Genomic DNA, 17,660 nt, shown 5'->3' on the forward strand with positions numbered 1-17,660 from the left:
GTCCAAAACTACTCCCATTTCAACTGGAATATCTTCAGGGAACTAATATGCAGACACTCACAAACCTTCCAACACCCAGACAATATTCCTCACATTGTCTCCTAGCTGCAGCACATCTTGTTAGATGCTGTATCTATCCACATCGTTACCAAACTCATGTATCCCAACCGCCCCTTCTCCACCCAAAAGCTTTAGCACTCTTCTGTGAATTCTGTCGACTGTGCTGTTCCTTCCTTTTGACACCTGACCAAGATACACTCAGAGATCACTGAGGAATATGTATCAGAAACTTACTAAATGCTAGTACTGGCACCAAAGGTACATCAAACTAAGCGCCACACTTCCCATTAATTTCTCCAAAAATAGGAATCTACTCAACCCAATTACCTGTAGTAATTCCATACCTCACTATCTGATACTGCACAAACAAAAAACAAACTGTACTAGGCAGTTTGAACTTAACATATTATCTCTCTGACACCTGCACAATTCCTGATGACCCTCATTTAGGCTACTGCCTTTCCACTACAGTCTCTCAACGTATTAATGCCTCTGCCCCACCCCTTAGTCTAAGCTTCCACTACATGAACTACATAGCACAGACAGAGCTGAATATACAAATTACACATCATGTGATATGGAAACAAATACTACAACAACAAAAAAAACAACAACACAAGCCCCAGTCAACCTTGCAAGACCTACAAACGCACATTCGTTCCTAGTAATCCTTGCAACCGTTTACAAGATGATTTTCTCCACTGGTTACTATCCTGAGCTGTGAAAAGCCTCCAGAACATTACTTTCCCTCAAACTGACATACCTTCCTACCACATTGTCAGTCTTACCCCAATGTTTTGCAAGATCTTTGGTAAATTCCCTCGAAACATGAGCACAAACCACAGACACGTCCACCAGTTACCCCTCTGTGTTAACCAGTCTGGCTTTCATCCCAACTTCTCCTCAGATGACCAACTCCTGTACGTCACCACTCTCACATCCCATCAACTTAACAATTACTAATCCACGATTTTTGTGTTTCTTGTCAACGAAAATGCTTATATCCATCCACAGCAATCTGGACGCCTCCTCCGACTGCAGACATATGTATGCCTTATCTACCTTCAGTTGTTTGTGGAAAATGGGGTGGGGGAAATGGGTGTAGGAAAGAGGATGTAGACAGCACTGGTTTGGTCTTGTGTTCAGGTGTGGACATTACACTGAGGTGACAAAGGTCGTGGGATACCTCCCAATATCATGTTGGACCTCCTTTTACCCAGTGTAGAGCAGGAACTCTATGCGGCATGGACTCAACAAGTCGCTGGAAGTCCCAAACACAAATACTGAGCCATGCTGCTCTATAGCCGTCCATAATTGCGAAAGTATTCCCAGTGCAGGATTTTACGCACAACATTACCTCTCAGTTATGTCCCATAAATGTTTAATGGGCGATCAAATCATCTGCCCAAATGTTCTTCAAACAAATCGTGAACAATTGCGACCCAGTGAAATGATACATTGTCAAGGGTAAAAATTCCATCGTTGTTTGGGAACATGTAGTCAATGACTGTCTGCAAATGGTCTTCAAATAGCCGAACATAACCACTTCCAGTCAATGATCGGTTCAGATGGACCAGAGGACCCAATCCAGTCCATGTAAACACAGCCCACACCATTATAGAGCCACTAACAGCTTGCATAGGGCCCTGTTGACAAGTTGTGTCCATGGATTCGTGGTGTCTGTGCCACACTCGAACCCTGCCATCACCTCTTACCAACTGCAATCGGGTCTCATTTCACCAGGTCACGGACTTCCAGTCATCAAAGTCCAACTGATACGGTCACGAGCCCAGGAGAGGAGCTGCAGGCGATATCGGTCGTCTGTTGCTATAGCACATTAATGAGAGACTTCGCCGCACTGTCCTAACGGATACGTTCGACATACGTCCCATATTGATTTCTGCCGCTATTTCACGCACTGTTGCTTGTCTGTTAAACTAACAACTCTACACATACACCGCTGCTCTCGGTCGTTAAGTAGAAGCCGTCGGCCACTGCGTTGTTCGTGGTTAGAGGTAATGCCTGAATTTTGGTATTCTCAGTACACTCTTGATACCATGGATCTTGGAATACTGAATTCCCTAATGATTTCCCAACTGGAGTATCCCTTGCATCCAGATCCAGTTACCATTCCGCGTCCAGAGTCTTTTAATTTCCGTCGTGCCGCCATAATCACGTCTGAAACCTTTTTACATGAATCGCCTGAGTAGAAATGACAGATCCGACAATGCATTACACTTTTATACCTTGTGTACGCGATACTACTGCTATCTGGAAATGTGCATATAGCTGTCCAACGACTTCTGTCAACTCAGTGTACTGAATAATGCTGATGCACACTGATGTGCCAAAACAGTATGACCACCGTCCACCGCGACGCTGGATGCCTATTGGTGGCGTTGCGGTCACGTGACACGGTAACGAAAGTATGTAAGCGGAGCAGGCATGGACGGGGAATCGTCCTAGCGAAGATATGGGCTGCAAATGGGGAAATCCATTGAGATATGCGACTTTGACAAAGGGCAGATCATTACTACGCAGATCTTTTGAATGAGTATCTCGAAAACGGCGAAGCTGGTCGAATGTTCACGTGCTACTGTCGTGAGCATCTATGGAATGAAGTAGCACAGTGAAACAATCACTAGGCCATAAATGGTTGGATGTCCACTACATTTCACAGAACGTGGGATTTGGAGGCTTGTCTGCTCTGTGAAGTGATCTGTCGCATCTCTGCCGTAAGAGCACAATGCTGGTGGACGCAATAGTGTTTCGGAGCGCAGCTTTCATCATACGTTGTTGAACATGGAGCTCCGCAGCCGACCACCCCTAAGTGTTCATATGTTGACCCAATAACATTATCAGCTACGATTGTAATGGACGTGGACCATCGGGATTCGAACGTCGATCAATGAAAATGTGTCGGATCTTCGGGTAAACCACATTTTTGCTACACTAGATCGATGGTCGTCTCCACAACCTCCATCATCGAGGAGAACCGGCGGCTCGAAACTTGTGGTGCGCCACGGATGCAGGCTTGTGGGAGCAGGGTTATGCTCTCCTGCGCTTGCATGGGACATGTGGTGGTAATGGAAGACAAGCTGGCAGCTGCGAACCACCTGCATCCCTTCATGCTTTATGTCTTTCCCGACGGCGATGTCATCTTTCAGCAGTATAACTGCCCGTGTCTCGGAGGCAGAACCGTGTGACAGTCGTTTGAGGAGCATTATAGTAAACTCACGTTAATGTCTCGGCGACCAAATTCCCCTTATGTAAATACGAGGGTAAGTCAATTATTATCCGCAAAGTAGTTATAAAATTTTATTGTAGTCAAGTAGAAAACTTAGAAGAACATAATTTTTCGACATGATCTCCTTGCGTTTCAACGCACTTGGTCCATCGTTGAACAAGCTTCTTGGTGCCCTCATAAAAGAAGGTTCTCGGTTGAGCTGCGAGTCAGGAATGCATCGCTTCTTCCACTGCTTCGTCCGAGGCAAATCGACGGCCCCTTAATGCCTGTTTGAGTGGACCAAACAAGTGATAGTCAGAAGGGGCAAGATCGGAATTATATGGAGGATGATCCAGTACTTCAAACTGGAGTTTCTGGAGCGTTTCAGCAGTGCGGGCAGCAGTATGCGGACGGGCATTGTCGTGCAACAACACAACACCTTTTGACAGCAATCCTCGGCGTTTGCTTCGAATGGCAGGCTTTAGCCTGGCAGTAAGCATTTCACTGTAACGTACACTGTTTATTGTTGTGCCCCTTTCCCCATAGCGTTCCAGTACTGGACCTCGTGCATCCCAAAAAACAAGCATCGGTTTTCCTGCGGACGGTTGGGTCTTGAACTTTTCCTTGCACGGCGATTTTGAATGTGTCCATTCCATATTCTGCCGTTTACTCTCCGGCTCGTAATGATGGATCCATGTTTCGTCACCGGTAATGATCCTGTGTAAGAAGTTGTCCCCTTCGTTACCATAGCGATCCAAGTGTTTTTTGCGGATGTCCAAGGGCGTGTGTTTATACAACTGTGTGAGTTGTTTTGGAACCCATCTTGCACAAACTTTATGAAACCCAAGTCTGTTGTGGATGATGTCGTAGGCAGAACCATGACTAATTTGCAGACGATGTACCATTTCGTCAATAGTTAATCGTCTGTCTGAGAGAATCTTCATTAGTGGCTGTAATCGGTCGTCCGGTTCCTTCATCGTACGTAACATTTGTGCGACCATTTCGGAATTTTTCAATCCATTCATAGACACTCCGTTGTGGCAAAACACTGTTCCCGTACTGTAACGAAAGTCTTTGATGAATTTCGGCCTCCCGACCACAAAAAACGGATCACTGAACGTTGCTCTTCTTTGGTGCAAATAGACAGCGGAGCAGCCATGATTAACAGCACGGCAGCGATAACGAAACTAACCTAGCAGCTTGAAAATTGGAAAGATATAACAACAAATAAACAAAGCATGCGTGGTCAATGTAAAACGACAGTACTACCAAAATAAACAAAAATATACCTAAATTGCGGATAATAATTGACTTACCCTCGTACTATGGAACCCATCTGGGCCGATATCGGGTGCAATCACCCCGTACACAAATCAGCGGCACGTTATTTACGCGAATTACGTGACCAGTGCGTAGACATCTAATGGCACATACCTCCAAAAGCCTGACAACACACTGTCGGATCCCTGATACGAAGAATCAGTGATGTACACTACTGGCCATTAAAATTGCTATACCACGAAGATGACGTGCTACAGACGTGAAATTTAACCGGCAGGAAGAAGATGCTGTGACATGCAAATGTTTAGCTTTTCAGAGCATTCACACAAGATTGGCGCCGGTGGCGACACCTACAACGTACTGACATGAGGAAAGTTTCCAACCGATTTCTCATACACAAACAGCAGTTGACCGGCGTTGCCTGGTGAAACGTTGTAGTGATGCCTCGTGTAAGGAGGATAAATGCGTACCATCACGTTTCCGACTGATAAAGGTCGGATTGTAGCCATCGCGATTGCGGTTTATCGTATCGCGACATTGCTGCTCGCGTTGGTCGAGATCCAATGACTGTTAGCAGAATATGAAATCGGTGGGTTCAGGAGGGTAATACGGAACGCCGTGCTAGATCCCAACGGCCTCGTATCACTGTAGTTCAATTCTTTTATCTTGGCGGCTCGCGCATGCCCGCCTAGACGCGGGAGATTGCTGCGTTGCCAGTTGCACACGACGCACGCTCCAAGAGAAGCAGCGCCATAGTATAGTATAGTTCGCAAGCTTACGTTTAGGGGGAAGCGCGCAGTTCATGAAGTAAAGCCACCACTGCCGCATTAACCCTTTCGCTGCTACAAAGACGTGCTCCCTGCATTCCGCGCTGTGGGCGATTTTGTCACTGCACTGCTCGCCTGTGCAGACACATTGTGTTCCGACTGCTTTGACACTCTTTATCATTCGATTCCACAAAAACTATTTGGCTCAAAAATTAGATTTTTGCCTATCTTCTTGACTGATACCTTCCCCCCATAAATGACTTAATTTTGTTTTGATGTGCAGCATTAAATGTAGTAAACCATTGCACGAAATTTTGAAGAGTTTGCAGAGGTAAAGTCCATAGAGTATACTTTCCGGATGGTCGATTTTAGTTGCCACAATGTTGAGAATGAAATGTGGACAAGATACCTATATATTTCATTTAATTTAAGTACCACATAAGTGTCGTATGTAATATTGAGAAATATTCCACCTTTCGCGACTGTAACAAAAGTTTTATTTACACTGGGAACGTTTGGCTTTATTTTAAAGCACTTCAATCAATCAAAAGGAAGTAGACAAAATACATTAAACAAAACTGTGGACTTACAAAAACATTGGGACTTGAATATACCGTCTGTCAGTGAAGTGCTCAGAGCTATGTCAAATATAATTTTGTGTGTGGCACACACAAACAGCATTTATTTGCTAAAACACTGATGAGCCAACACAAACGTTGAATATTGTGCTACCGCAGCACAAAACTACGAAAGGTGACTTGGCAATGGAGGACACAAAATACAGTCCTCTTATGATGCTTCAAAAGAGAGAAACGCGTCTGGTCTAAATAAGTCGCTTATTACAGTTGCAGAAGAGGGATATATTTCAATACCATTGGTAAAACTGCGACTGTGGAACAAAAACAAGAAATAGAACATCAATACGATTGTGTATGTGCCATGCCTTTCACCGATGGAAGTGCTTTAAAATAAAGCCAAAAGCGCCCTGTGTAAATTAAACTTTTATTACAGTCACGAAAGACGGAATATTTCTCAATATTACATATGACATCTATGTGGTACTTAAATTAAATGAGATATTGTTATACAGAAAATATTATATGAAATTTAGGTATCTTGTCCACATTTCATTCTCAACATTGTGGCAACTAAAATCGACCATACGGAAAGTATACGCTATGGACTTTACCTCTGCAAACTCTTCAAAATTTCGTGCAATGGTTTACTACATTTAATGCTGCACATCAAAACAAAATTAAGTCATTTATGGGGGCAAGGTATCAGTCAAGAAGACGTGTAAAAATCAAATTTTTTGGCCAAATAGTTTTTGTGAAATCGAATGATAAGTATGTCAAAGCAGTGGGAACACCATGTGTCTGCACAGGCGAGAAGTGCAGTGATGACAAAATCGCGCACAGCGCGGAATGCGGGGAGCACGTGTCTGCAGCAGCGAAAAAGTTAATGAAGAGGCAAAACACTAGAAATTTCATTCAAACGAATAAAATTCGTGAAGTAAGGCACTCCAATATTGTTTTTAAATAAAGAAAATATTACGCACCGCACAAGGTTTGAACTCTTAATTTTTCATTGTCAGCTGAACACCTTAACCGCTCCGCTACCTCAGCTCATCGAACAGTGTAATTCCATAAGGAGTCTAACACCTCACGCAACTACTTATAAACACTGTTGGTATGACTATGAATTACTCACGCTTCGTCGAAGTACAATAGGAAATAAACAATTACCGCTCTTCTTTACTGCGAAAAAGCAGTTCGTGAGATTGAAACAAACACCTTTCCTTGCTATCGCCTGAATTAGGAGTCTTATTGCTTGTTTGGTTTAATTAATTAATAGAATATGAAGCAATTGGTATAAAGAATGCTTTTTCCAAACTTTCTATAAAAGAAAGTCTGCTATCAAGACATTGCTTTTGTTCTATTACTTTATTTATGACAGAACATTTCTAAAACTGAAGACACTCATCCGTGCTCTGCACTGCAGTCGAGATCTGGCAACGTCGTTCTCTGTTCATTGGCTGACTGTGTTTTGTGACGTCAGATGCGCAGAACGAACCTAAACTCGGCCGCCACGATATATGATGCGCAGTCGAGATGACAGGCATCTTATACGCATGGCTGTAACGGTTCGTGCAGCCACGTCTCGATCCCTGAGTCAACAGATGGGGACGTTTGCAAGACAACAACCATCTGCACGAACTGTTCGACGACGTTTGCAGCAGCACGGACTATCAGCTCGGAGACCATGGCTGCGGTTACCCTTGACTCTCGTTTTAGTAGCGAACTTACAACACAGTCATGATTAACTTTCTGGTGAGAGGACAACTCTCATAGCGAAGATTAGAGCAGCTGCAAGAAAGAACAAGGAATCAGAGAAGCGGCTGTAACATTGCGCTTAGGAATTGAAGGCAAAGTGAAGAGAACACAGGATACCATCCTAGCATTTATGGAGCTAGACTAAATCCTCTATACTCTAAAGTGTTGACAATCCCTAGGCAGTTGAGGGTAAAGGAGAAAACAGAAGATACCCTGCAGCACCTCCGAAAACCAAGTGGGAATAACAAAAGTGCAAGATGAAGAAAGGCAAGTAGTTGTTAAGAAAGGAGTATAGCAAAGTTACAACCACTGTTGTTCAATTTGTACGTTGAAGAAGCAACGAAGACAGTGAAAGGAAATTTCAGTGCCTAGGGAACAGATACCTGCGCTAAGGATCGCAGACGGGATAAGCGTTCTAACCCGATGTGAGGCAGACCTGGAAGTCTCGTTTGCAGGAATGAACAGCGTACTTAGCACAGATAAACACAACAGGGACAAAGGCGATGAAGAGTAATAGAGAGGCGAATGGCGACTCGCTTAACATCAGAAATTGGGAACGGAACTGTAGCACATGAGTGTATCATTCTTCTGTCCACAAAGCAAAATTACCGAAGATGGTCAAACGAAGGAAGACATCAGAAGTAGATTGTCATAGGCAAATGACACTCTATTCAATGAAACAGCTCCATTGATATCTAAAATTGATTTGGAACTGAGGATGACGTTGCTGAAAGAGAAAAAAAAAAAAAACTCGACACTTTGGAAATATGGTGCTAAGGAAGAATGTTAAAAATTAAATGGACACGAAGTATTAAATGAAGAAGTATTAAAAAGAATAGATTGGGAAAGATGTCTAAGCAAGACCATTCAAAATGGTTCAAATGGCTCTGAGCACTATGCGACTTAACTTCTGAGGTCATCATTCGCCTAAAACTTAGAACTAATTAAACCTAACTAACCTAAGAACATCACACACATCCATGCCCGAGGCAAGGTTCGAACCTGCGACCGTAGCGGTCGCTCGGTTCCAGACTGTAGCGCTTAGAACCGCACGGCCACTGCGGCCGGCCAGGACCAATACCAGAAGAAGAGACAAGTTGGTTATTGCGACAACTGCTACGGCATTCAGAAACACTTAAACTTGAGCTGGAAGCAGCAGTATTGGGGAAAATTAGTAGTGACAGACAAAGATTACAATAGGTAGGATACAACTTAAATTTCTTCATACTGCATGAAATTGGCTGGGGATTGCGACTGTGTTACGAAACATATAAAATAGCACTTTTTCGGTTTCACTCACGTCTGTTTTCCAATATTTATGGCACAACACGTTTCGGCAGTATCAAGTACCTAATATTTATGCATAAATTTTTAATTATAGATTCCCGCGAAGTACACAAGCTATAAGGATTTTTGGTACTTCGTGGGGCTCTGGTAATAACACTTGATACATAAATATTACGCACCTGATGTTGGTGGTATGCTGCCAAAACGCATACTGCCAATAAATATTTGAAAATAAGCGGGAGTGAAGATGAAAAGGTGCTTTTTATAAATATACAATACAAATTAGTGAGGGTGTGGGACGCAGTAATTAGTTTATTTAGAGACAGAAAGATTAGCACAAGATACGGTAAGATGGAGGACAGAATGAAACCAATGAAAATACGGAAGTTCTTTTTTTAAAAAAAAGATCCACTGAAATGTACATATAACATAAATTACAGTAGCATATAGGGATTCTTGGTAGTCTCTCGGGAAGCTCGTTGAAGGGAGCAGTTGAATCGATAGACATCGGTTACTATTCGCTGGTATTGTTTTCTTGTCGCTGCCGAGATTAAGCAGCACATCGTCTCATGTTACTTGCGCAGGTAGATGGAAATAATTACTAAACGAGTCACGCTAACTTCGTGATCACTAGAGTCTTTCTCTACCTGTTGTGTGATTTTTTATGCGACCTAGACAGCTTAACTACAGATGTACACATATTCACTAGAATGGCAGCTAGTCTCCTATGTTACTTTACGTCGCGTCGTTTTTATTAATCACCCTGTTTTATGGGTGTGATATGTCAATAAATAAGTTTAATTGAGTTGCACGTAACATTACTGAGATCTATAACTCTGCGCGTTATTTCTGCATTTGCTAAACAGTGCTAGCTTCCTGGCAGATTAAAACTGTGTGCTGGACCGAGACTCGAACTCGGGACCTTTGCCTTCCGCGGGCAAATGATCTACCAACTGAGCTACCCAAGCACGACTCACGCCCCCTCCTCACAGCTTTAATTCCACCAGTACCTCGTCTCCTTCCAAACTTCACGGAAGCAGGAGAGCTTCTGTGAAGTTTGGAAGGTAGGAGACGAGGTACAAGCGGAATTAAAGCTGTGAGGACGAGGCTGTGAGTCGTGCTTGGGTAGCTCAGTTGGTAGAGCCCTTGCCTGCGAAAGGCAAAGGTCCCGAGTTCGAGTCTCGGTCCAGCACACAGTTTTAATCTGCCAGGAAGTTTAATATCAGCGCACACTCCGCTGTAGAGTGAAAATCTCATTCTAGAAACATCCCCCAGGCTGTGGCTAAGCCACGTCTCCGCAATATCCTTTGCTCTGAGAGTGCTAGTTCTGCAAGTTTCGCAGGAGAGCTTCTGTGAAGTTTGGAAGGTAGGAGACGAAGTACTGGCGGAATTAAAGCTGTGAGGACGGGGCATGAGTCGTGCTTGTGTAGCTAAATTGGTAGAGCACTTGCCCGCGAAAGGCAAAGGTCCCGAGTTCGAGTCTCGGTCCGGCACACAGTTTTAATCTGCCAGGAAGTTTAATATCAGCGCACACTCCGCTGTAGAGTGAAAATTTCAGTCGAGTGCTAGCTAAAATTGGTAGCGACCAGAAATCTGACAACACTGGTCGATATAGTTTGATTTCTATCGATTCAACTACTCCGATCAGGCGCCTCGTCAGAGTGCGCGTACACACCTCTTCGGCGGCCAGGAAGCTGACGGGCCAGTCGCCGTGCCTGAAGGTCCGCAGGCGGCCTTCCGTCGTGGCCAGCGACGGCGCCGCGTAGTCCGGGACGTCCGCCGGCCGTGGCGGCTGCTGCCGGGGCGCTGCGCCGCCGTCGCCCGCGGCGGCTGTGGACGGCGTGGGTTGCAGCAACATGGCGGCAGCAGGAGCGGCTGTACGTCCGCGTGAGTTGGTCTCTTCTCGCTATCCGCGCCCCAACTGACGCGCTAGCGCTGCGCATTTTCCTGCGCAGCCTCGACGCAGGCCGTTATCTGTTTACTGCTGCGGTGATTAATACCGGGAAGTAGCCACCACATGCGGTAACCGCACAGCAATCGCTGCTGCCAGCGATGACGCCTTCCCAGTGCCTGCTGTGTACTAGAGTTGGGCAACACTATTCTTTTTCCCGATTCGATTCCTACGATTCAATCTCACATTGCGAATCCATTCCTACATTTCGTTCACGATTCTTTCACGATTCATTTCAGTCTGCGATGGCACGATTCTTACGGAATGCAAAAAGCTCTACACCTTACTCACAGATGGCAGGACATGTCTGAAATTTTCAATGGGGTTAGAATCGAACTGTGTCATGATAAGATATGCCAGAAATAGTTTATTTATTATAAACATGTATATACCGTTACAAGTGTGATTCTCGATTTATACGTGTAATGCCTTAATTGATGAAAGATCACGTTTGATTTGATTGCACCCATTGTTTTATTTCAGTATGCCAGGAAAGAGGAGTCGATTTGTGCGAAAGGTGGTGCAAAATTGCTTCCTTTGTTCACACGCATCCTCCAATTGACTGCCATCTGGCGGTCGTAATCATTCGGCACGACTCGGCATGATGCGGAAGTTGCCTTCGAAGCATAGCGTACTAAGAATCGATGAATCGTTGGAATTTGGAATCGTGACGACTCGGAAACACGCAATCGTTCTTACGATTCTTTTGAACGACGATTCGTCCGTATCACGATTCGAGTCTTACGATTCTTTATTTAGAGTCGCTCAAATGAACGACTCATTCACGAATCGCCACAACTGTACTGTGTACAGAGCGCAGTGCTAACCACTCGCGACCTTCTCTCTGCAGCGTTGGCAGCCGCAGCTGCAGCCTGGTTTCTGTACAAGTTGGGAACAACCTTTCGCATCACGTATTTCATCCCTGCTACCTCCACAATTACGGAGTGTTTTCCAGGCTACACGGTCAAAAGTTTCCTGTAAATCTACAAATACCATGAACATAGTCTGCAGAATCTATACTGGCCTAGAAGGAAAGAGTATATTTCAGTTGGACGTAAGCAACTGAGGAATGAAGATTTCAACTGTGCGTGCCGGCACGTTAAAGCGATATTAGCACTTCACTGGTGCAATTCTCAGGCCCCTATACATGAGATTTTAGAGCATCAACAAGTATACAATGTTGATGGTGTTAGGACAGCAACCAGCTACAAATTTACTTCCAGTTCCTTTATTCAAAGGGTACCGTTACCGGTTTCGAATCGTTGTGATTCATCCTCAGACGGTTTACACGCTTTCTTTATGACATGTGGTATGTTTTTCATAGATTAATTGTCGTGAAAAACACACCACATAAAGAAAGCGTGTAAACCGTCTGAGAATGAATCACAACGATTCGAAACCGGTAACGGTACCCTTTGAATAAAGGAACTGAAAGTAAATTTGTGGCTGGTTGCTGTCCTAACACCATCAACATTTGTCCTCAAACAACAGCCACGGTCTCCAACATGTCATTATACAACAAAATTGCATTAAGTATACAATGTAATCAATTATACAGATACAATGTAAGACCGGCAGAGGCCTCTACACGATAAAAAAAATCTAACAAAGGAAAATAAAGAGTGCCATGTAGTATGAGACAGGCGAAATAACCTCAGACTTAAAGAAAAATATAATAATTCCAATCCCAAACAAAGCAGGTGTTGACAGATGTGAAAATTACCGAACTATCAGTTTAATAAGTCACAGCAGCAAAATACTAACACGAATTCTTTACAGACGAATGGAAAAACTGGTAGAAGCCGACCTCGGGGAAGATCACTTCGGATTCCGTAGAAATATTGGAACACGTGAGGCAATACTAACTCTACGACTTATCTTAGAAAATAGATTAAGGAAAGGCAAACCTACGTTTCTAGCATTTGTAGATTAAGGAAAGCTTTTGACAATGTTGACTGGAATACTCTCTTTCAAATTCTGAAGGTGGCAGGGGTAAAATACAGAGAGCGAAAGGCTATTTACGATTTGTACAAAAACCAGAAGGCAGTTATAAGAGTCGAGGCGCATGAAGGGGAAGCAATGGTTGGGAAGGGAGTGAGACAGGGTTGCAGCCTATCCCCGATGTTATTCAATCTGTATACTGAGCAAGCAGTAAAGGAAACAAAAGAAAAATTCGGAGTAGGAATTAAAGTCCGTGGAGAATAAATAAAAACTTTGAGGATCGCCGATGACATTGTAATTCTGTCAGAGACAGCAAAGGACCTGGAAGAGCAGTTGAGCGGAATGGACAGTGTCTTGAAAGGAGGATATAAGATGAACATCAACAAAAGCAAAACGAGTATAATGGAATGTAGTCGAATTAAATCGGGTCATGCTGAGCGAATTAGATTAGGAAATGAGACGCTTAAAGTAGGAAATGAGTTTTGCTATTTGGGGAGCAAAATAACTGATGATTGTCGAAGTAGAGAGGATATAAAATGTAGACTGGCAATGGCAAGGAAAGGTTTTCTGAAGAAGGGAAATTTGTTAACATCGAGTATAGATTTAAATGTCAGGAAGTCGTTTCTGAAAGTATTTGTATGGAGTGTAGCCATATATGAAAGTGAAACATGGACGATAAATAGTTTAGACAAGAAGAGAATAGAAGCTTTCGAAATGTGGTGTTACAGAAGAATGCTGAAGATTATATGGGTAGATCACATAACTAACGAGGAGATATTGAATAGAATTGGGGAGAAGAGGAGTTTGTGGCACAACTTGACAATAAGAAGGGACCGGTTGGTAGGACATGTTCTAAGGCATCAGGGGATCACAAATTTAGCATTGGAGGGCAGCGTGGAGGGTAAAAATTATAGAGGGAGACCATGAAATGAATACAGTAAGCAGATTCAGAAGGATGTAGGTTGCAGTAAGTAATGGGAGATGAAGAAGCTTGCACGGGATAGAGTAGCATGGAGAGCTGCATCAAACCAGTCTCTGGACTGAACACCACTACAACAACAACTTGCAACAAACCACACTACAGCAGAACATGTTCACATGCTTTCTGACATGAAAAAACTAACACATTACACATAAAAGACATCTAATAGAAACTACGAGAAAAAATATGAGGTGTGACATAACCAGTCAAATGCATGAAATGATCGTAAATCAGAACACATAGTAGTAGAGGGATGAATTTTTTTATATGAAGGTGGGTGGTTTTCTTTGTACAGTTAGGATTGGTTTTAGCCATGTGACTTGAATGCGTCTTACATTCTGTATTAAAAAATGCACCTCTCTACAAGCTGTGTTTTCATTTATGTTCATTTCATGCGTTTGACTGGTTACATCACATATTTATTTTTCCTGTGGTCACTATTGGATGTCTTGTATGAATAATGTGTTTGTTTATTGATGCCAACCAGCATGTGAAAATGTTCTGGTGTAGTGTGGTTTGTTGCAAATTTAACTCTTTATTTCCCTTTATGTTACATTTTGTGTAGAGCAACGAACTTTGCCGGTCTTGCCCTGTATCTGTATTATTACTTTGTGTTATACACCAGATATACTGCATTGTATACTTGTTGATGTTCTGATGCACAAGGGTCTGAGGATGGCACCTGTGAAGTGCCGAATCTATTAGAACTTAAAGAAGAACGGTTGTTGTTTGGTATTTCCTCTACATACTGTTTGATCAGCAACTGTCCCGAGTTCGTGATGGATCCAAGAAAATTTTTCAGAAATGGTTTGCGTACAGCATGTGCTGAACAACCAATTCCTATAAGAAATCTATCTAAATCTCGTTGAACTTTTCTAAAAATATTTTCATGTCCCTTTCTTTTCACACGACCAAAATTACTGTTAGTGTTATCAGCAGTATAAAACACCAACTTGTCTTCACGCACTGCAAAACATATTGAGTCAAAATTTGAGCAGTGTGTAAGGTGCCTCTTACGTGAGGAAGACATTTTTTACCAGTTTTGATAAATTATTGTCTCTTATTGATGTATTCACGACAGTTGGGAAATGCTGTAGTTCTTAGCCGGCCATGAGTCGGAGAGCATTTCCCACGCTGGCTGGCCAGGTGACGAAGCGACTATATGTCGCGCGTAGCGGCGTGGGGCTCGGCGCTGGACCGTAGCCACAAGCGTGAGCCTGGGAAATATACATGATGGGAAGTACCGCCATCTTGGCGCCAAAGTCACCGATTTTGTTTATTTATATTTAATAATTAAAGTCATTTATGACAACATGAATACTAGGAGGAGCCTCTGGATGTAAAAACTATTTATCATAATTTTGCCTCGTTAAAATTGACACCCGTTGATTAACAAATGCATATCTTAGTAAGTACGAACTTGATCGGAAATCCACGAACTGTGACGAAACTAGTAAGAGATACGGACTGCGCGCCAAAGTTGGAAGTCGGCTTGTTCGATGGTAGACATGCTCTCGGTTACGAGTAGTTTGTGGCATGAGTGTTTTATTATTTATCTAATAGGAATGAAAGTTATATTACGGCATTCTGAACGTTAATTTCCAGTAAATAGATATACCAAAGTTGATCGACAGCAATTTCAGATAATTAGCTTCCATCGACAGAAACATCCAATGCGCCAATGAAGAATCTGCACGGGACGACATTTACGAGGGTTGCACCGTGCACAGGTAGGAGGAAATCCGACGACACGACCCACCGAGGCGGATCAAGGAAGGTCCGACTTACACTCGCAAATTCCGGGTGGAAATGCTGGCCAGTTATACTGTACGTCACATATACCACCCTCTACGGACTCGCGGCTAAGCTGAGTAACAACAGTATCAGTTTAGAAGCGAGGGGATCATGCAATTTTCACTTGAAACTTCATGGAAATTTAAAAGTTTAGCTTCTCTTCCCTCCTATAGACTGAAACATCTTACGACGATCAGATAAAGTATTACTTCAGTTCTGTTTGGATTATCCTATGGAGGTAAAAAAAGAAGGGGGATGGCGTTATAGACTTCGCTAAACGTGTTTTGAGGCCAGAATGGCCGAGACCTACCGCCATCTTAAATAGCTCAAAACATTACAAGACAACTGTTGACGACTGCTTCTTATTCATTATTTCTGTCGTGTGCACTCAACAGCTGTTATAAGTACTAAAAATTACAGCGCTTGCGTGAACAACATAAGTGTCAGGTATGCAATTTCGATCGTTTTTCTGTTAATGAATGCGTATTTGCTTAAGTAGTACAACACATTTTGACTCGTTAATGTAACTTGTTTTTTGTTGATATATTTTTAAGAAACAAGAACAGAAGTAGGTCACGTGAGAAGCATTCTTTCGTAACCCATTTAATTTCACATTTACGTTATTTGTATCGATAGAAAATGAAGCAGGATCACCGAAACCAATGCTTGTTTGCTTACTACCGCACTTTTTTCCGTCACATTTTCAGCTTTGAACTCGTGTGCGCAACAGTTTTAACATTCACGTTCCCAAAAACTTATCTTCGTGTTCTTTGCTAGCTCATAAACGTGTGCAATGAGGAAAGAAGCAAGGCATGCTATTGTTATCTTGTGCATGTCAACAAAGTGAACGATTATTATTGAAATAGTGTGAGGAACGGAACCGCATAAGAGGTATAGCTCCATGCAGAATAGAGTTCTTGTTTCATTAGATTGTCAGCGCATTAGTTTCACATGTAGTTTACACATCTTCTTACTCTGAAATCTTACCTACGATGTCTCATTTCAGTGTGTGACCCAATTTGCAGGGTAAAAAAAACCGACATGATTTTTAAACAGGTTCCAGCTCTGTGCAATATTGTAAATGTGAATAAGGAAATAGTTTCAAATGCCTACACCCGTATGTAACATATCAGTCTACCGTTCCAATAACAGCCTACTTGCTTCTTTTCCCAAATAATTCTCGCCAGGAATTCTGTCAGTTTTTTTTAGGAACAAACATATCACAATTGGAATGTACGTCTACTTTGATCATCTGCTTCATTTTACTTTCGAATTCCATTCCGAGGTTTTCAAACTGTATAAGTCTATACCTGCTTAGTGATATATCAATAATTAGTTAATTACTTGGTTTCATGTTCCATCTATGATTTGCACGATAAATCGTAATGATGTGGCGACTCATTTATATTAGCATTAATTTTTTTGCAAATATGCCTCTGTGCTGATACTTTATTATTTTTTTCTTTATTACAGACATATGTTAGTCAGTAATTCCTATACATCAAATAATCCTATCCGTCACAAATTACAATAACAGCCTTCTAGCCGGCCGAAGTGGCCGTGCGGTTAAAGGCGCTGCAGTCTGGAACCGCAAGACCGCTACGGTCGCAGGTTCGAATCCTGCCTCGGGCATGGATGTTTATGATGTCCTTAGGTTAGTTAGGTTTAACTAGTTCTAAGTTCTAGGGGACTAATGACCTCAGCAGTTGAGTCCCATAGTGCTCAGAGCCATTTGAACCATTTTTGAACAGCCTTCTATGGAATAGGCGGCGTTGTCAGAGAGAAACAAGTTCAGTTTAATATCAAATTTTATTTTATATCGCAGGGTTTTATTTTATATCGCAGGGTAAGCGGTCAAAACTTTCCGTTGCAATAGTGTGGACCCCTGTTTGTCTTACTGACAACTTCAAAAAAATGGCTCTGAGCACTATGGGACTCAACTGCTGAGGTCATTAGTCCCCTAGAACTTAGAACTACTTAAACCTAACTAACCTAAGGACATCACAAACATCCATGCCCGAGGCAGGATTCGAACCTG

The 17,660-nt window shown here is 42.7% G+C and overlaps 1 protein-coding gene across 1 annotated transcript in view; it reads right to left on the reverse strand.

Moving 5' to 3' along the window:
• Positions 1-10,827, reverse strand: part of LOC124787867 (putative inhibitor of apoptosis) — a 33,058-nt gene extending 22,231 nt beyond the window's left edge. Inside the window, exon 1 of the mRNA XM_047254835.1 lies at positions 10,630-10,827. Coding sequence (XP_047110791.1) covers positions 10,630-10,812 — 183 coding nt within the window. The 5' untranslated portion in view covers positions 10,813-10,827. The remainder of the gene's footprint in view (positions 1-10,629) is intronic.
• Between the last annotated feature and the right edge of the window lie 6,833 nt (positions 10,828-17,660).

This window comes from Schistocerca piceifrons, chromosome 3, assembly GCF_021461385.2.
Source record: "Schistocerca piceifrons isolate TAMUIC-IGC-003096 chromosome 3, iqSchPice1.1, whole genome shotgun sequence".
NCBI classification, from domain to species: domain Eukaryota; kingdom Metazoa; phylum Arthropoda; class Insecta; order Orthoptera; family Acrididae; genus Schistocerca; species Schistocerca piceifrons.